This window comes from Leuciscus leuciscus, assembly GCF_965113295.1.
Source record: "Leuciscus leuciscus genome assembly, chromosome: 22".
In the NCBI taxonomy this organism is placed as follows: domain Eukaryota; kingdom Metazoa; phylum Chordata; class Actinopteri; order Cypriniformes; family Leuciscidae; genus Leuciscus; species Leuciscus leuciscus.
The window spans coordinates 34871678-34892723 of record NC_138746.1 but is presented as its reverse complement, the minus strand read 5'-3'; the positions used below and the strand labels follow the sequence as shown (position 1 = coordinate 34892723).

The 21046-nt window shown below is 41.6% G+C and overlaps 3 protein-coding genes across 3 annotated transcripts; all 3 read right to left on the bottom strand.

Annotated features, from left to right (window-relative positions):
* Positions 1–2287: 2287 nt before the first annotated feature.
* On the bottom strand, positions 2288–5196 carry LOC309487316 (zona pellucida sperm-binding protein 3-like). Its single transcript, XM_082154924.1, has 8 exons — positions 4099–5196; positions 3473–3591; positions 3291–3394; positions 3034–3211; positions 2775–2892; positions 2615–2697; positions 2444–2532; positions 2288–2372 (listed from the first exon to the last, which is right to left on the bottom strand). The coding sequence occupies exons 1-8, from the start codon at positions 4645–4647 to the stop codon at positions 2302–2304; spliced, it is 1311 nt and encodes a 436-aa protein (XP_082011050.1). The 5' UTR covers positions 4648–5196; the 3' UTR covers positions 2288–2301.
* A 4415-nt stretch (positions 5197–9611) lies between these two features.
* LOC309486926 (zona pellucida sperm-binding protein 3-like) lies at positions 9612–12330 on the bottom strand. The gene is made up of 8 exons (XM_082154397.1): positions 11423–12330; positions 10798–10916; positions 10616–10719; positions 10359–10536; positions 10100–10217; positions 9940–10022; positions 9768–9856; positions 9612–9696 (listed from the first exon to the last, which is right to left on the bottom strand). The coding sequence occupies exons 1-8, from the start codon at positions 11969–11971 to the stop codon at positions 9626–9628; spliced, it is 1311 nt and encodes a 436-aa protein (XP_082010523.1). The 5' UTR covers positions 11972–12330; the 3' UTR covers positions 9612–9625.
* Positions 12331–16538: 4208 nt separating this feature from the next.
* On the bottom strand, positions 16539–19257 carry LOC309487141 (zona pellucida sperm-binding protein 3-like). The gene is made up of 8 exons (XM_082154680.1): positions 18350–19257; positions 17725–17843; positions 17543–17646; positions 17286–17463; positions 17027–17144; positions 16867–16949; positions 16695–16783; positions 16539–16623 (listed from the first exon to the last, which is right to left on the bottom strand). Exons 1-8 carry the CDS (start codon positions 18896–18898, stop codon positions 16553–16555), a joined length of 1311 nt encoding a protein of 436 aa, XP_082010806.1. The 5' UTR covers positions 18899–19257; the 3' UTR covers positions 16539–16552.
* Between the last annotated feature and the right edge of the window lie 1789 nt (positions 19258–21046).

The following is a 21046-nucleotide window of genomic DNA, read 5'->3' as shown; positions in this document are numbered from 1 at the left end:
TTGTGCCTCGCGCTGGGGTAAAAAGCTGCACTTGAACACCGAGTGAACTACTGCGGACTGTTAGCTAGAATCTGCGTTCTGCGCCTGCTATACTACAACTGTCAACAACCATAACCATACAAACCATAAACAAAGCAGTGCGTGCTTACCGTTTTGAATATCAGTCCTGCTAAACACTTTCTTTATTCCACTCCACTAGTGTTAATATTGAAATATTCGCCAAGGAACACTCAGGTAAGATGACGTAACATTAGAACAGCCTTCTATCTGTACCATTTTGACTTCTTTGCTCGCTGTTTTGCTATTATTCTCGTGCACTGACTCATTCACTAAGCTGAACAACCAATCAGAGTTCTCTCTCTCACCGACGGCCCGACGCCGATTAAACATGTGGAATCGGCCGAAAAAAAGCCGACGAGGACCAATTTCTGCCAACGGTGCGGAACACGCTGAGAAAAGTTAGTCGGCCGACGCACAAAAACTGCCTGACGGCCGACCGTCGGCTTGTTGTGTTCCAGGCTTTAGATACAAAAGACAAAAAGGCACATTATTGAGCACACTGATCTAAACAGAGAGACGTGATCAGTCACACACCTTTGTGCCCATTCAGTGCAAAAGACACTCAAATAACTTTGTCTATTTTTGTCATACAGGCAAGTTTTATACATCATTCAAAACTGTTAAATGTCTACTTTTATTTGTGTACACTCATAATAAAAACAAAATGTTCTGCTTTTCGTAAAATAAAGAAAATAAACAAGATGCCCGTTCTGCCATCTCTCTCAGTGTAAGGATCTTTCTGAAACGCGACAGAAAATGAACTGTAACTCAGCGAATACTTGCCACCCGTATGTGAGAGATATGTTTTTAGAAAGCTTGAAGTGTCTTTTTTAAATGATGTAAATCATATCAAAAACAAATATTCTCTGTTTAAGTAATCCGTGTGAAAGCAACGAGATGTACAGTTTCTCAAGTGTGTGCTCATTAGCTCTAATGTGACCATATACACGCGCCCAAGGGATTCATCATTTTTTCAAAAGTTAGCTTTTTTGGGCCCCCAAAACACTTGTAATGTAAATTAACATTTTTATTTGAAAATTGTGTCATGTAAATGCCCCTTGAATGTGTCAGATAAGAGAGCCAAAGTGCCTGTGCAAAAATCCACACTTGATGTCTTGGTCACTTGACCATACGTGCATGTGACAGGAAGTGCCTGCGCAAGACTGTCCAATGTCTTAAAAATGCCAAAGCTCAGTGCCCTTAATGTCCACTAAACCCACACCATCTCGAATACCGCTTCAGAGTGGTATTCAAGGCTAAGCGTATCCCATCATGCATTTTGTTTGGAAACTTGCATGCCCCGAAATCACAAGATGTCGAGGAAAACATGGTAACACTTCATTATGATGGTCCATTTTGAACATTCTGTTGACTGTGTCCCAATTCAAAGCTGCACCCTTCGGAGGCTGCATTCGAAGGCCAATTGCGTCATGAAAAAAAGGCTACCCCGATTCAAAAGTGACTTCAAATGTGCCCATCGTTCAAATGAGCGCCATCAGTTGTTTGGAGAGGAATTCCTTTGTAAAGAAACCATTCCCTCTGCACTTCAAGTCACCTTGTGGTGAAAATCAAACTTTTAATTTTGTTTATTTGTCTGTGGTGTTTTAATATGTTTTAAGACAAACCATGTGCAAATTCATAACTCAACACCATTGCTGAGTATTTTCCCCTTAAAACTACAGTGAACCAAAGACAGTCTAAAAACAGTTTGAAATCACGTGTGTCTGACGTCACAAACTACCATGTAACTTATCAGGTCAACGAGTGAGTCTCTGAGCTGCTGTGAGTGGAGGCGGGGCTCATTTTCACATTCATAGAATCGTGTATACTAAATGAGGCAAGGGTGTCGAGTTAATCAAGTGGATGCTGCACACTGGTGGTGGTTGAGGATATATCCCCCTGATATGATGTGAAGCGCTTTGGGTGTACTGTAGCACACATTAAAGTGCCATATAAATGCCTCATTGTAATGATTATCACCAGGAATTCTTCTGTTAAACAAATTGTAAAAACTTACTTCAGAAGCATAAACTTGAGCTTTCACTAGCGGTCTTTAAAAGGTCAATTTAAAACTCCCTATGGAGAAAGTAAAGTTAATAACTTCAGGAACCCTATGGTTGCATGATATGGGACTTGAAAAGTACAGGACGACTATTAGTTTCATCACATCGGTTTAAGTAGTTAAACCAGACACGCAGCAAAATGACAAGTCAGGTACAACAAAGGATTGATTTGTCAGTTTTATTGAGAACCTCTCTTTTGACCTTGAACCATTACAGGACCAAGTGAGGCCTTGCCTTCCCACTGAATGCCTAGAGAAGAAAAAAAAAAGCCAAGTTAGAACACTTGAATCAAAAGCAACCTTAGAGCAAATGCTACCAACCTCCATAGGGAGCAGCAAATTCACCATCAGGACCACATGTTGAGTCACAGCAACCACAAACTTGGTCGTTTCCATCAGCAGCAAGCCACCTGCAACAAAACAAAGACATGGAACCTTCAACATAAGTCAACTTAATTCCTCCTTTCTCCAAAAAAAAAAAACCTCACGTACCCATTGGCAAAGGAACAGGATTTGCGCTGAGTGTCACTAGGTGCAGAAGCAAGAGTTGCCTTCAGAATACACGTTATGTAGATCTGCAAAGGATGACAGACAAGTCACAAAACCAGAGCAGACGGGAGGAGTCAAGTTAACTCATGATACTAGTACATACAGAAGGACTGTTGCCCTCCTGGAACATAAACGCCTCCAGCTGGAACTGGATCTTGTCAACCTGGGACCGAGGCATGAAGCGGGAGCTGGAAGCTGTAGTTTTGGCATCCACAAAGCACCTGATGACAAAACAGTCACAAAGAGCAACTCATGAATGTCAACTGTAGAGCATCAAGCAACTGACCTTACCCCTGACTGTGACAAAGTCGTTACAAAAGGCAACTTAAACAGTCCTACCGCATCAAGGGCAATAACCTTACCCGTGATTCTCAATGAAGGAATATCTCGGAAGAGAGTTCACATCAGGTACTTGAGTGGCCACACAGCGGTCCACAAACACACGCAGAGGCACATGATTGTACTGCTTCACAGATGCCTCGATGTTAATAACGCCACCCAGGAAATAGGAGTATGAAGGCCTCTGATAGGCCCAATCATCTACACAAAAACACGTTAGGCACAGCCACAATAGCAAGGGTAAAGGTTTATTTTATTGAAAGAAAAAACATGTACCAACCCATCATGATCTTCAAGGAGAACAGCAAGACTTCTTTACCAGCCTCTGTTGAGGCATAAGGGACCCATGTTGGCCTCAAGGCATCACTGCTTACATTTTGGAGCCTGCAGTTCATGAAAGTACCCATTAAATGGTCTCCCAGTTGCACGAGAAAGTGCAGAAAGTCACAGAGATCCCCCTACCTTTGATAATGGCATTGAACACCAACAATTGCACCTTCGGCCCGGGTAATCGGAGTCCCTGCAAACGCCTCTGGGGTGTAGGTAAGAGAGAAGGTGTAGACAAGCTCATCCTCATTCATCTGTAAAAAGATTGTGGTTACCAAGAGGGTCATCCCAAAGACTTTACATACACCAAGACCATGCACTCATATTGCTATGAATGGGAGAAGGTGCACTGCAATATGGTGGAATTCCTAAAGAGCAAATCACCAATTAGTAAATTCTTCACATCACCACAGCTGCCCTCAGAGGCTCAGGTGTTGCCAGAGATAGCCAATGTTTTGGAGAAATACACTAAGGATTGAACATTTTGTTGTTCCAGGGTAAAAACTAGCTTTAACACCATTAAGGCCCAAGATTTGTTATGGTTTCTTAAGCTCCTTTCATACCATTTATGGGATAGTTTACATGAGATATTGGTTTGAAGGCTTAAAAGGTAAGTAGCTTTAAAAGTTCAGGATTTACCCATTCAAATAGATAAAAATTGGTCTTAGCTGCCCTGGCATTGTAAAACCAAGTGAACTGACTTTCCTTGAAAAGGTCCACTGCCACAACAAATAAACCCATTAAGATATATATTTTCTTACCATCAGCACACTGTTGCAGTCCTGCAATTCATACTCAAAGATGAGCACTCTTGACCCAGGATCCTGACCAACAACAGAACATCCACCTAAAGACAGACCAGTTGGCTCGAGCAACTGACCATTGCTGAAGAAGTCCTGCTGGACCTCTACGAGAACCCGGTTCTCGCCACATTGAACCGCTACGCTGCTGGGAGTCACGGGTTGCATCAACTGGAAGTCCACAGCCAACTCACTCTGCACCTCAGGAACAATGGGATACCTCCAATCCAAAGGCTTCACTGGACCCTCCAACAACTGCTTCTCCTGAAGGCCAAAAGGCTCCTGCGCAAGGCTTTTGGAGTCAGGACCCAAAGGACTCTGAAACTGAGAAGCCACTTGCAAAGGGTTCCAGAGCCCTAGAGGAGAAAGGGCAGGACTTCTGGAAGCTGGATCTGATTTTGGCCCCATGCTTCTTGGACTATGACTATACCGCAAACTTCCCAAGACATCAGGCATATCAAATGCAACAATTACTACAACTACCACTAAGACCACTTTCAGGAACCCCATTCTAACAAATGTTGACACAAACACCAGCACTTGGCTTTGCCATTTTGTACAGCTTTGAGTTAAGGTGGCTCCACCCCTTTTACCTTAATTGATTCTCCTTGATTCTCCTCTGGACCTGCAGAGTGTATGCATCTTTTTATGCGACTGTCCAAATACCCACACTTGCCGTCTTTGTACTTGACCACTTGTCTACTTACATGACCTACAGTATTTCCGGTCTTTGATCCATGTGTTCAAGTGGGATTGAAGACCGCAGGTGTGTGCATAACCTTTGATTACCCAATGGGACACACTTTTAGTTTTGCAAAAATGAAAGTTTACAGAGCTTTATTTACACATTCTGATTTCAAAAATAAACTTATAAATGTCTGTTCAGTAGTCCCTATGTAACAAAAGGCACAATTTAAAAATTGTGATGTTTGTATTAACCCTCTGGGGTCTGAGGGGTTCTGACATGCTCTGACATTTATGCTTATTTCTGTAACTTGTAACATTTTCATGGCTAAAGTCTGATTACACTGTATTCAGCACAAAATCTGCTACAATAATATGTGAGCAGCATGTACAGTTGTGGTCAGAATTAATGTCACCCCTGGTAAATATGATAAAAAAATGGCTGTACATTGTTTATCCTTTTGATCTTTCATTCAAAAAATTTACAAACATCTAACCTTTCCTAAAAGTAAAATAATTGAAAGTGTGTTTGGTGGGAGTGGGGGAGTGTGTGTGTGTGTGTGTGTGTGTGTGTGTGGGGGGGGGTCACATTATGAAATAAATGTTTTTCTCCAAAACACGTTGGCCACAATTATCGGCACCCCTAAAAATGTTATCAGTAGGAACACGAAATGACTAGGAACACAAAATTGTCTAGCTATGACTTCTTGTTTCACAGGAGTTTAAATATGAGAAAACACAAAGGCCAAATTCCTTTAATCATCCATCACAATGAGTAAAACCAAAGAATATAGTTCTGATGTGCATTAAAGATTGTTGAGTATCACAAAATAGAAAGTGGCTGTAAGAAAATAGCTAAAGAATTGAAAATCTCCATTTTGACCATCAGAGCAATAATTAAGAAGTTCCAATCAACTAAAGATTTTACGAATCTGCCAGGAAGAGGATGTGTGTCTATTTTATCTTAATGCACGGTGAGGAGGAAAGTTTGAGTGGCCAACGACTCTCCAAGGAACACAGATGGAGAATTGCCGAAATTACTTAAATCTTGGGGGTCAGAAAGCCTAAAAAATATATCAAACAACCCCTACTTCACCACATGTTGTTTGGGAGGGTTTCAAGAAAAATCCTCCTCGCTCCTCCAAAAAATAAACTCTAGCAATTCAGTTGTCAGACATGACTGGAACTTCAAAAGGGACCGGATTCTATGGTCAGATGAAACAACAAAAGGGGCTTTTTGGCAGCAAACCCACTAGATGTGTTTGGTGCAAACAGGGATAAAAAGTATCCCATGCATACAGTTAAATATACTGCTGGATCTTATATGTTTGCTGGAGGTCCTGGACATCTTGGTCAGATACATGGCATTATGGATTTTTGCAAATACCAACAGGTAAAAAATCAAAACCTGACTGCCTCTGCTAGAAATCTTATAATGGGCCGTGGTTGGATTTTCCATCAGGACAAAACAAACATCAAAATCAACACAAAATGGGTAACTGACAACAAAATGAAGCTTCTGCCATGACCGTCCCAGTCCCCTGAACTGAACCCTATAGAAAATAAGTGGGGTGAACTGAAGAGAAGATGAACATGAACATGAAAATGAGTGGGGTGAACTGAAGAGAAGATGAACATCAACATGAACATGAACTTGTGAATCTTAAGAATCTGGAGAGATTCTGTATGGAGGAATGGTCTCTGATCTCTTATCAGTTGTAGCCAAACTCATCAGGCATTATAGAAGAAAACTCAGAGCTGTATCACGTAGTCTAGAGTTTTTGTTTCATTCTGGCCACTCATCCTCATAAAACAATATATTGAATAAAAAAAATAAAAAAAATTGTGTCAGGAAGCTCTCTGCGAGGAGGCTCGAATCATCAAAAATATTGATGTGTTTCACACCTGGGAAGACAAAGACCCTCCCATAATGGCCCTATCAGGTGGGACTGTGAGGGAACTATAAACAACGAATGAGGAGAAATTTAAAAAATAATGGCTTTTTGATTGTTTGGATTTATTTACAACACAACATAGTCCTTAAAGGCACACTATGCCGTTTCTGTTTTTCTCAAACAGCGACCCCTAGAGTCGCTGTGGAGTACTTGTATTTAACGTTACTGTCGTAAATACCAGTCATGCAGAGCCGTCTCTGCACTTTTCCGACCGCGCTTTCTTTGTTTTCTTCATCGACTCTGCCACGACTCACGTCTGAAATGCGTGCTAGTGTCTTCCAGAGGCTGCTTCATATTTTGTTGATGTATGTGACGTCGTGCCGTAAAGCAAGTCACGATTCTCGCGAGATTTGGCGGGGCGCCACCTCTTAAACCTGCATCCCCCCCCCCCCCCCCCTTCTTTGCTATCGGGATGATTCGCCCTACTATGAGTTCGTTTACCATCAAAATGATTTCGAAGCTGTTATATTAAGGTACAAATCTTGCATAGTGTGCCTTTAAGCCTGGAACACACCAAGCCGACGCCGACGATCTAGCGCTGATGAAAGCCGACTGTGTTGTGCCTCGCGCTGGGGTAAAAAGCTGCACTTGAACACACCGAGTGAACTACTGCGGACTGTTAGCTAGAATCTGCGTTCTGCGCCTGCTATACTACAACTGTCAACAACCATAACCATACAAACCATAAACAAAGCAGTGCGTGCTTACCGTTTTGAATATCAGTCCTGCTAAACACTTTCTTTATTCCACTCCACTAGTGTTAATATTGAAATATTCGCCAAGGAACACTCAGGTAAGATGACGTAACATTAGAACAGCCTTCTATCTGTACCATTTTGACTTCTTTGCTCGCTGTTTTGCTATTATTCTCGTGCACTGACTCATTCACTAAGCTGAACAACCAATCAGAGTTCTCTCTCTCACCGACGGCCCGACGCCGATTAAACATGTGGAATCGGCCGAAAAAAAGCCGACGAGGACCAATTTCTGCCAACGGTGCGGAACACGCTGAGAAAAGTTAGTCGGCCGACGCACAAAAACTGCCTGACGGCCGACCGTCGGCTTGTTGTGTTCCAGGCTTTAGATACAAAAGACAAAAAGGCACATTATTGAGCACACTGATCTAAACAGAGAGACGTGATCAGTCACACACCTTTGTGCCCATTCAGTGCAAAAGACACTCAAATAACTTTGTCTATTTTTGTCATACAGGCAAGTTTTATACATCATTCAAAACTGTTAAATGTCTACTTTTATTTGTGTACACTCATAATAAAAACAAAATGTTCTGCTTTTCGTAAAATAAAGAAAATAAACAAGATGCCCGTTCTGCCGTCTCTCTCAGTGTAAGGATCTTTCTGAAACGCGACAGAAAATGAACTGTAACTCAGCGAATACTTGCCACCCGTATGTGAGAGATATGTTTTTAGAAAGCTTGAAGTGTCTTTTTTAAATGATGTAAATCATATCAAAAACAAATATTCTCTGTTTAAGTAATCCGTGTGAAAGCAACGAGATGTACAGTTTCTCAAGTGTGTGCTCATTAGCTCTAATGTGACCATATACACGCGCCCAAGGGATTCATCATTTTTTCAAAAGTTAGCTTTTTTGGGCCCCCAAAACACTTGTAATGTAAATTAACATTTTTATTTGAAAATTGTGTCATGTAAATGCCCCTTGAATGTGTCAGATAAGAGAGCCAAAGTGCCTGTGCAAAAATCCACACTTGATGTCTTGGTCACTTGACCATACGTGCATGTGACAGGAAGTGCCTGCGCAAGACTGTCCAATGTCTTAAAAATGCCAAAGCTCAGTGCCCTTAATGTCCACTAAACCCACACCATCTCGAATACCGCTTCAGAGTGGTATTCAAGGCTAAGCGTATCCCATCATGCATTTTGTTTGGAAACTTGCATGCCCCGAAATCACAAGATGTCGAGGAAAACATGGTAACACTTCATTATGATGGTCCATTTTGAACATTCTGTTGACTGTGTCCCAATTCAAAGCTGCACCCTTCGGAGGCTGCATTCGAAGGCCAATTGCGTCATGAAAAAAAGGCTACCCCGATTCAAAAGTGACTTCAAATGTGCCCATCGTTCAAATGAGCGCCATCAGTTGTTTGGAGAGGAATTCCTTTGTAAAGAAACCATTCCCTCTGCACTTCAAGTCACCTTGTGGTGAAAATCAAACTTTTAATTTTGTTTATTTGTCTGTGGTGTTTTAATATGTTTTAAGACAAACCATGTGCAAATTCATAACTCAACACCATTGCGGAGTATTTTCCCCTTAAAACTACAGTGAACCAAAGACAGTCTAAAAACAGTTTGAAATCACGTGTGTCTGACGTCACAAACTACCATGTAACTTATCAGGTCAACGAGTGAGTCTCTGAGCTGCTGTGAGTGGAGGCGGGGCTCATTTTCACATTCATAGAATCGTGTATACTAAATGTCGAGTTAATCAAGTGGATGCTGCACACTGGTGGTGGTTGAGGATATATCCCCCTGATATGATGTGAAGCGCTTTGGGTGTACTGTAGCACACATTAAAGTGCCATATAAATGCCTCATTGTAATGATTATCACCAGGAATTCTTCTGTTAAACAAATTGTAAAAACTTACTTCAGAAGCATAAACTTGAGCTTTCACTAGCGGTCTTTAAAAGGTCAATTTAAAACTCCCTATGGAGAAAGTAAAGTTAATAACTTCAGGAACCCTATGGTTGCATGATATGGGACTTGAAAAGTACAGGACGACTATTAGTTTCATCACATCGGTTTAAGTAGTTAAACCAGACACGCAGCAAAATGACAAGTCAGGTACAACAAAGGATTGATTTGTCAGTTTTATTGAGAACCTCTCTTTTGACCTTGAACCATTACAGGACCAAGTGAGGCCTTGCCTTCCCACTGAATGCCTAGAGAAGAAAAAAAAAAGCCAAGTTAGAACACTTGAATCAAAAGCAACCTTAGAGCAAATGCTACCAACCTCCATAGGGAGCAGCAAATTCACCATCAGGACCACATGTTGAGTCACAGCAACCACAAACTTGGTCGTTTCCATCAGCAGCAAGCCACCTGCAACAAAACAAAGACATGGAACCTTCAACATAAGTCAACTTAATTCCTCCTTTCTCCAAAAAAAAAAAAACCTCACGTACCCATTGGCAAAGGAACAGGATTTGCGCTGAGTGTCACTAGGTGCAGAAGCAAGAGTTGCCTTCAGAATACACGTTATGTAGATCTGCAAAGGATGACAGACAAGTCACAAAACCAGAGCAGACGGGAGGAGTCAAGTTAACTCATGATACTAGTACATACAGAAGGACTGTTGCCCTCCTGGAACATAAACGCCTCCAGCTGGAACTGGATCTTGTCAACCTGGGACCGAGGCATGAAGCGGGAGCTGGAAGCTGTAGTTTTGGCATCCACAAAGCACCTGATGACAAAACAGTCACAAAGAGCAACTCATGAATGTCAACTGTAGAGCATCAAGCAACTGACCTTACCCCTGACTGTGACAAAGTCGTTACAAAAGGCAACTTAAACAGTCCTACCGCATCAAGGGCAATAACCTTACCCGTGATTCTCAATGAAGGAATATCTCGGAAGAGAGTTCACATCAGGTACTTGAGTGGCCACACAGCGGTCCACAAACACACGCAGAGGCACATGATTGTACTGCTTCACAGATGCCTCGATGTTAATAACGCCACCCAGGAAATAGGAGTATGAAGGCCTCTGATAGGCCCAATCATCTACACAAAAACACGTTAGGCACAGCCACAATAGCAAGGGTAAAGGTTTATTTTATTGAAAGAAAAAACATGTACCAACCCATCATGATCTTCAAGGAGAACAGCAAGACTTCTTTACCAGCCTCTGTTGAGGCATAAGGGACCCATGTTGGCCTCAAGGCATCACTGCTTACATTTTGGAGCCTGCAGTTCATGAAAGTACCCATTAAATGGTCTCCCAGTTGCACGAGAAAGTGCAGAAAGTCACAGAGATCCCCCTACCTTTGATAATGGCATTGAACACCAACAATTGCACCTTCGGCCCGGGTAATCGGAGTCCCTGCAAACGCCTCTGGGGTGTAGGTAAGAGAGAAGGTGTAGACAAGCTCATCCTCATTCATCTGTAAAAAGATTGTGGTTACCAAGAGGGTCATCCCAAAGACTTTACATACACCAAGACCATGCACTCATATTGCTATGAATGGGAGAAGGTGCACTGCAATATGGTGGAATTCCTAAAGAGCAAATCACCAATTAGTAAATTCTTCACATCACCACAGCTGCCCTCAGAGGCTCAGGTGTTGCCAGAGATAGCCAATGTTTTGGAGAAATACACTAAGGATTGAACATTTTGTTGTTCCAGGGTAAAAACTAGCTTTAACACCATTAAGGCCCAAGATTTGTTATGGTTTCTTAAGCTCCTTTCATACCATTTATGGGATAGTTTACATGAGATATTGGTTTGAAGGCTTAAAAGGTAAGTAGCTTTAAAAGTTCAGGATTTACCCATTCAAATAGATAAAAATTGGTCTTAGCTGCCCTGGCATTGTAAAACCAAGTGAACTGACTTTCCTTGAAAAGGTCCACTGCCACAACAAATAACCCATTAAGATATATATTTTCTTACCATCAGCACACTGTTGCAGTCCTGCAATTCATACTCAAAGATGAGCACTCTTGACCCAGGATCCTGACCAACAACAGAACATCCACCTAAAGACAGACCAGTTGGCTCGAGCAACTGACCATTGCTGAAGAAGTCCTGCTGGACCTCTACGAGAACCCGGTTCTCGCCACATTGAACCGCTACGCTGCTGGGAGTCACGGGTTGCATCAACTGGAAGTCCACAGCCAACTCACTCTGCACCTCAGGAACAATGGGATACCTCCAATCCAAAGGCTTCACTGGACCCTCCAACACCTGCTTCTCCTGAAGGCCAAAAGGCTCCTGCGCAAGGCTTTTGGAGTCAGGACCCAAAGGACTCTGAAACTGAGAAGCCACTTGCAAAGGGTTCCAGAGCCCTAGAGGAGAAAGGGCAGGACTTCTGGAAGCTGGATCTGATTTTGGCCCCATGCTTCTTGGACTATGACTATACCGCAAACTTCCCAAGACATCAGGCATATCAAATGCAACAATTACTACAACTACCACTAAGACCACTTTCAGGAACCCCATTCTAACAAATGTTGACACAAACACCAGCACTTGGCTTTGCCATTTTGTACAGCTTTGAGTTAAGGTGGCTCCACCCCTTTTACCTTAATTGATTCTCCTTGATTCTCCTCTGGACCTGCAGAGTGTATGCATCTTTTTATGCGACTGTCCAAATACCCACACTTGCCGTCTTTGTACTTGACCACTTGTCTACTTACATGACCTACAGTATTTCCGGTCTTTGATCCATGTGTTCAAGTGGGATTGAAGACCGCAGGTGTGTGCATAACCTTTGATTACCCAATGGGACACACTTTTAGTTTTGCAAAAATGAAAGTTTACAGAGCTTTATTTACACATTCTGATTTCAAAAATAAACTTATAAATGTCTGTTCAGTAGTCCCTATGTAACAAAAGGCACAATTTAAAAATTGTGATGTTTGTATTAACCCTCTGGGGTCTGAGGGGTTCTGACATGCTCTGACATTTATGCTTATTTCTGTAACTTGTAACATTTTCATGGCTAAAGTCTGATTACACTGTATTCAGCAAAAAATCTGCTACAATAATATGTGAGCAGCATGTACAGTTGTGGTCAGAATTAATGTCACCCCTGGTAAATATGATAAAAAAATGGCTGTACATTGTTTATCCTTTTGATCTTTCATTCAAAAAATTTACAAACATCTAACCTTTCCTAAAAGTAAAATAATTGAAAGTGTGTTTGGTGGGAGTGGGGGAGTGTGTGTGTGTGTGTGTGTGTGTGTGTGTGTGTGTGTGTGGGGGTCACATTATGAAATAAATGTTTTTCTCCAAAACACGTTGGCCACAATTATCGGCACCCCTAAAAATGTTATCAGTAGGAACACGAAATGACTAGGAACACAAAATTGTCTAGCTATGACTTCTTGTTTCACAGGAGTTTAAATATGAGAAAACACAAAGGCCAAATTCCTTTAATCATCCATCACAATGAGTAAAACCAAAGAATATAGTTCTGATGTGCATTAAAGATTGTTGAGTATCACAAAATAGAAAGTGGCTGTAAGAAAATAGCTAAAGAATTGAAAATCTCCATTTTGACCATCAGAGCAATAATTAAGAAGTTCCAATCAACTAAAGATTTTACGAATCTGCCAGGAAGAGGATGTGTGTCTATTTTATCTTAATGCACGGTGAGGAGGAAAGTTTGAGTGGCCAACGACTCTCCAAGGAACACAGATGGAGAATTGCCGAAATTACTTAAATCTTGGGGGTCAGAAAGCCTAAAAAATATATCAAACAACCCCTACTTCACCACATGTTGTTTGGGAGGGTTTCAAGAAAAATCCTCCTCGCTCCTCCAAAAAATAAACTCTAGCAATTCAGTTGTCAGACATGACTGGAACTTCAAAAGGGACCGGATTCTATGGTCAGATGAAACAACAAAAGGGGCTTTTTGGCAGCAAACCCACTAGATGTGTTTGGTGCAAACAGGGATAAAAAGTATCCCATGCATACAGTTAAATATACTGCTGGATCTTATATGTTTGCTGGAGGTCCTGGACATCTTGGTCAGATACATGGCATTATGGATTTTTGCAAATACCAACAGGTAAAAAATCAAAACCTGACTGCCTCTGCTAGAAATCTTATAATGGGCCGTGGTTGGATTTTCCATCAGGACAAAACAAACATCAAAATCAACACAAAATGGGTAACTGACAACAAAATGAAGCTTCTGCCATGACCGTCCCAGTCCCCTGAACTGAACCCTATAGAAAATAAGTGGGGTGAACTGAAGAGAAGATGAACATGAACATGAAAATGAGTGGGGTGAACTGAAGAGAAGATGAACATCAACATGAACATGAACTTGTGAATCTTAAGAATCTGGAGAGATTCTGTATGGAGGAATGGTCTCTGATCTCTTATCAGTTGTAGCCAAACTCATCAGGCATTATAGAAGAAAACTCAGAGCTGTATCACGTAGTCTAGAGTTTTTGTTTCATTCTGGCCACTCATCCTCATAAAACAATATATTGAATAAAAAAAATAAAAAAAATTGTGTCAGGAAGCTCTCTGCGAGGAGGCTCGAATCATCAAAAATATTGATGTGTTTCACACCTGGGAAGACAAAGACCCTCCCATAATGGCCCTATCAGGTGGGACTGTGAGGGAACTATAAACAACGAATGAGGAGAAATTTAAAAAATAATGGCTTTTTGATTGTTTGGATTTATTTACAACACAACATAGTCCTTAAGCCTGGAACACACCAAGCCGACGCCGACGATCTAGCGCTGATGAAAGCCGACTGTGTTGTGCCTCGCGCTGGGGTAAAAAGCTGCACTTGAACACACCGAGTGAACTACTGCGGACTGTTAGCTAGAATCTGCGTTCTGCGCCTGCTATACTACAACTGTCAACAACCATAACCATACAAACCATAAACAAAGCAGTGCGTGCTTACCGTTTTGAATATCAGTCCTGCTAAACACTTTCTTTATTCCACTCCACTAGTGTTAATATTGAAATATTCGCCAAGGAACACTCAGGTAAGATGACGTAACATTAGAACAGCCTTCTATCTGTACCATTTTGACTTCTTTGCTCGCTGTTTTGCTATTATTCTCGTGCACTGACTCATTCACTAAGCTGAACAACCAATCAGAGTTCTCTCTCTCACCGACGGCCCGACGCCGATTAAACATGTGGAATCGGCCGAAAAAAAGCCGACGAGGACCAATTTCTGCCAACGGTGCGGAACACGCTGAGAAAAGTTAGTCGGCCGACGCACAAAAACTGCCTGACGGCCGACCGTCGGCTTGTTGTGTTCCAGGCTTTAGATACAAAAGACAAAAAGGCACATTATTGAGCACACTGATCTAAACAGAGAGACGTGATCAGTCACACACCTTTGTGCCCATTCAGTGCAAAAGACACTCAAATAACTTTGTCTATTTTTGTCATACAGGCAAGTTTTATACATCATTCAAAACTGTTAAATGTCTACTTTTATTTGTGTACACTCATAATAAAAACAAAATGTTCTGCTTTTCGTAAAATAAAGAAAATAAACAAGATGCCCGTTCTGCCGTCTCTCTCAGTGTAAGGATCTTTCTGAAACGCGACAGAAAATGAACTGTAACTCAGCGAATACTTGCCACCCGTATGTGAGAGATATGTTTTTAGAAAGCTTGAAGTGTCTTTTTTAAATGATGTAAATCATATCAAAAACAAATATTCTCTGTTTAAGTAATCCGTGTGAAAGCAACGAGATGTACAGTTTCTCAAGTGTGTGCTCATTAGCTCTAATGTGACCATATACACGCGCCCAAGGGATTCATCATTTTTTCAAAAGTTAGCTTTTTTGGGCCCCCAAAACACTTGTAATGTAAATTAACATTTTTATTTGAAAATTGTGTCATGTAAATGCCCCTTGAATGTGTCAGATAAGAGAGCCAAAGTGCCTGTGCAAAAATCCACACTTGATGTCTTGGTCACTTGACCATACGTGCATGTGACAGGAAGTGCCTGCGCAAGACTGTCCAATGTCTTAAAAATGCCAAAGCTCAGTGCCCTTAATGTCCACTAAACCCACACCATCTCGAATACCGCTTCAGAGTGGTATTCAAGGCTAAGCGTATCCCATCATGCATTTTGTTTGGAAACTTGCATGCCCCGAAATCACAAGATGTCGAGGAAAACATGGTAACACTTCATTATGATGGTCCATTTTGAACATTCTGTTGACTGTGTCCCAATTCAAAGCTGCACCCTTCGGAGGCTGCATTCGAAGGCCAATTGCGTCATGAAAAAAAGGCTACCCCGATTCAAGTGACTTCAAATGTGCCCATCGTTCAAATGAGCGCCATCAGTTGTTTGGAGAGGAATTCCTTTGTAAAGAAACCATTCCCTCTGCACTTCAAGTCACCTTGTGGTGAAAATCAAACTTTTAATTTTGTTTATTTGTCTGTGGTGTTTTAATATGTTTTAAGACAAACCATGTGCAAATTCATAACTCAAAACCATTGCGGAGTATTTTCCCCTTAAAACTACAGTGAACCAAAGACAGTCTAAAAACAGTTTGAAATCACGTGTGTCTGACGTCACAAACTACCATGTAACTTATCAGGTCAACGAGTGAGTCTCTGAGCTGCTGTGAGTGGAGGCGGGGCTCATTTTCACATTCATAGAATCGTGTATACTAAATGAGGCAAGGGTGTCGAGTTAATCAAGTGGATGCTGCACACTGGTGGTGGTTGAGGATATATCCCCCTGATATGATGTGAAGCGCTTTGGGTGTACTGTAGCACACATTAAAGTGCCATATAAATGCCTCATTGTAATGATTATCACCAGGAATTCTTCTGTTAAACAAATTGTAAAAACTTACTTCAGAAGCATAAACTTGAGCTTTCACTAGCGGTCTTTAAAAGGTCAATTTAAAACTCCCTATGGAGAAAGTAAAGTTAATAACTTCAGGAACCCTATGGTTGCATGATATGGGACTTGAAAAGTACAGGACGACTATTAGTTTCATCACATCGGTTTAAGTAGTTAAACCAGACACGCAGCAAAATGACAAGTCAGGTACAACAAAGGATTGATTTGTCAGTTTTATTGAGAACCTCTCTTTTGACCTTGAACCATTACAGGACCAAGTGAGGCCTTGCCTTCCCACTGAATGCCTAGAGAAGAAAAAAAAAAGCCAAGTTAGAACACTTGAATCAAAAGCAACCTTAGAGCAAATGCTACCAACCTCCATAGGGAGCAGCAAATTCACCATCAGGACCACATGTTGAGTCACAGCAACCACAAACTTGGTCGTTTCCATCAGCAGCAAGCCACCTGCAACAAAACAAAGACATGGAACCTTCAACATAAGTCAACTTAATTCCTCCTTTCTCCAAAAAAAAAAAAACCTCACGTACCCATTGGCAAAGGAACAGGATTTGCGCTGAGTGTCACTAGGTGCAGAAGCAAGAGTTGCCTTCAGAATACACGTTATGTAGATCTGCAAAGGATGACAGACAAGTCACAAAACCAGAGCAGACGGGAGGAGTCAAGTTAACTCATGATACTAGTACATACAGAAGGACTGTTGCCCTCCTGGAACATAAACGCCTCCAGCTGGAACTGGATCTTGTCAACCTGGGACCGAGGCATGAAGCGGGAGCTGGAAGCTGTAGTTTTGGCATCCACAAAGCACCTGATGACAAAACAGTCACAAAGAGCAACTCATGAATGTCAACTGTAGAGCATCAAGCAACTGACCTTACCCCTGACTGTGACAAAGTCGTTACAAAAGGCAACTTAAACAGTCCTACCGCATCAAGGGCAATAACCTTACCCGTGATTCTCAATGAAGGAATATCTCGGAAGAGAGTTCACATCAGGTACTTGAGTGGCCACACAGCGGTCCACAAACACACGCAGAGGCACATGATTGTACTGCTTCACAGATGCCTCGATGTTAATAACGCCACCCAGGAAATAGGAGTATGAAGGCCTCTGATAGGCCCAATCATCTACACAAAAACACGTTAGGCACAGCCACAATAGCAAGGGTAAAGGTTTATTTTATTGAAAGAAAAAACATGTACCAACCCATCATGATCTTCAAGGAGAACAGCAAGACTTCTTTACCAGCCTCTGTTGAGGCATAAGGGACCCATGTTGGCCTCAAGGCATCACTGCTTACATTTTGGAGCCTGCAGTTCATGAAAGTACCCATTAAATGGTCTCCCAGTTGCACGAGAAAGTGCAGAAAGTCACAGAGATCCCCCTACCTTTGATAATGGCATTGAACACCAACAATTGCACCTTCGGCCCGGGTAATCGGAGTCCCTGCAAACGCCTCTGGGGTGTAGGTAAGAGAGAAGGTGTAGACAAGCTCATCCTCATTCATCTGTAAAAAGATTGTGGTTACCAAGAGGGTCATCCCAAAGACTTTACATACACCAAGACCATGCACTCATATTGCTATGAATGGGAGAAGGTGCACTGCAATATGGTGGAATTCCTAAAGAGCAAATCACCAATTAGTAAATTCTTCACATCACCACAGCTGCCCTCAGAGGCTCAGGTGTTGCCAGAGATAGCCAATGTTTTGGAGAAATACACTAAGGATTGAACATTTTGTTGTTCCAGGGTAAAAACTAGCTTTAACACCATTAAGGCCCAAGATTTGTTATGGTTTCTTAAGCTCCTTTCATACCATTTATGGGATAGTTTACATGAGATATTGGTTTGAAGGCTTAAAAGGTAAGTAGCTTTAAAAGTTCAGGATTTACCCATTCAAATAGATAAAAATTGGTCTTAGCTGCCCTGGCATTGTAAAACCAAGTGAACTGACTTTCCTTGAAAAGGTCCACTGCCACAACAAATAACCCATTAAGATATATATTTTCTTACCATCAGCACACTGTTGCAGTCCTGCAATTCATACTCAAAGATGAGCACTCTTGACCCAGGATCCTGACCAACAACAGAACATCCACCTAAAGACAGACCAGTTGGCTCGAGCAACTGACCATTGCTGAAGAAGTCCTGCTGGACCTCTACGAGAACCCGGTTCTCGCCACATTGAACCGCTACGCTGCTGGGAGTCACGGGTTGCATCAACTGGAAGTCCACAGCCAACTCACTCTGCACCTCAGGAACAATGGGATACCTCCAATCCAAAGGCTTCACTGGACCCTCCAACACCTGCTTCTCCTGAAGGCCAAAAGGCTCCTGCGCAAGGCTTTTGGAGTCAGGACCCAAAGGACTCTGAAACTGAGAAGCCACTTGCAAAGGGTTCCAGAGCCCTAGAGGAGAAAGGGCAGGACTTCTGGAAGCTGGATCTGATTTTGGCCCCATGCTTCTTGGACTATGACTATACCGCAAACTTCCCAAGACATCAGGCATATCAAATGCAACAATTACTACAACTACCACTAAGACCACTTTCAGGAACCCCATTCTAACAAATGTTGACACAAACACCAGCACTTGGCTTTGCCATTTTGTACAGCTTTGAGTTAAGGTGGCTCCACCCCTTTTACCTTAATTGATTCTCCTTGATTCTCCTCTGGACCTGCAGAGTGTATGCATCTTTTTATGCGACTGTCCAAATACCCACACTTGCCGTCTTTGTACTTGACCACTTGTCTACTTACATGACCTACAGTATTTCCGGTCTTTGATCCATGTGTTCAAGTGGGATTGAAGACCGCAGGTGTGTGCATAACCTTTGATTACCCAATGGGACACACTTTTAGTTTTGCAAAAATGAAAGTTTACAGAGCTTTATTTACACATTCTGATTTCAAAAATAAACTTATAAATGTCTGTTCAGTAGTCCCTATGTAACAAAAGGCACAATTTAAAAATTGTGATGTTTGTATTAACCCTCTGGGGTCTGAGGGGTTCTGACATGCTCTGACATTTATGCTTATTTCTGTAACTTGTAACATTTTCATGGCTAAAGTCTGATTACACTGTATTCAGCAAAAAATCTGCTACAATAATATGTGAGCAGCATGTACAGTTGTGGTCAGAATTAATGTCACCCCTGGTAAATATGATAAAAAAATGGCTGTACATTGTTTATCCTTTTGATCTTTCATTCAAAAAATTTACAAACATCTAACCTTTCCTAAAAGTAAAATAATTGAAAGTGTGTTTGGTGGGAGTGGGGGAGTGTGTGTGTGTGTGTGTGTGTGTGTGTGTGTGTGTGGGGGGGTCACATTATGAAATAAATGTTTTTCTCCAAAACACGTTGGCCACAATTATCGGCACCCCTAAAAATGTTATCAGTAGGAACACGAAATGACTAGGAACACAAAATTGTCTAGCTATGACTTCTTGTTTCACAGGAGTTTAAATATGAGAAAACACAAAGGCCAAATTCCTTTAATCATCCATCACAATGAGTAAAACCAAAGAATATAGTTCTGATGTGCATTAAAGATTGTTGAGTATCACAAAATAGAAAGTGGCTGTAAGAAAATAGCTAAAGAATTGAAAATCTCCATTTTGACCATCAGAGCAATAATTAAGAAGTTCCAATCAACTAAAGATTTTACGAATCTGCCAGGAAGAGGATGTGTGTCTATTTTGTCTTAATGCACGGTGAAGAGGAAAGTTTGAGTGGCCAACGACTCTCCAAGGAACACAGATGGAGAATTGCCGAAATTACTTAAATCTTGGGGGTCAGAAAGCCTAAAAAATATATCAAACAACCCCTACTTCACCACATGTTGTTTGGGAGGGTTTCAAGAAAAATCCTCCTCGCTCCTCCAAAAAATAAACTCTAGCAATTCAGTTGTCAGACATGACTGGAACTTCAAAAGGGACCGGATTCTATGGTCAGATGAAACAACAAAAGGGGCTTTTTGGCAGCAAACCCACTAGATGTGTTTGGTGCAAACAGGGATAAAAAGTATCCCATGCATACAGTTAAATATACTGCTGGATCTTATATGTTTGCTGGAGGTCCTGGACATCTTGGTCAGATACATGGCATTATGGATTTTTGCAAATACCAACAGGTAAAAAATCAAAACCTGACTGCCTCTGCTAGAAATCTTATAATGGGCCGTGGTTGGATTTTCCATCAGGACAAAACAAACATCAAAATCAACACAAAATGGGTAACTGACAACAAAATGAAGCTTCTGCCATGACCGTCCCAGTCCCCTGAACTGAACCCTATAGAAAATAAGTGGGGTGAACTGAAGAGAAGATGAACATGAACATGAAAATGAGTGGGGTGAACTGAAGAGAAGATGAACATCAACATGAACATGAACTTGTGAATCTTAAGAATCTGGAGAGATTCTGTATGGAGGAATGGTCTCTGATCTCTTATCAGTTGTAGCCAAACTCATCAGGCATTATAGAAGAAAACTCAGAGCTGTATCACGTAGTCTAGAGTTTTTGTTTCATTCTGGCCACTCATCCTCATAAAACAATATATTGAATAAAAAAAATAAAAAAAATTGTGTCAGGAAGCTCTCTGCGAGGAGGCTCGAATCATCAAAAATATTGATGTGTTTCACACCTGGGAAGACAAAGACCCTCCCATAATGGCCCTATCAGGTGGGACTGTGAGGGAACTATAAACAA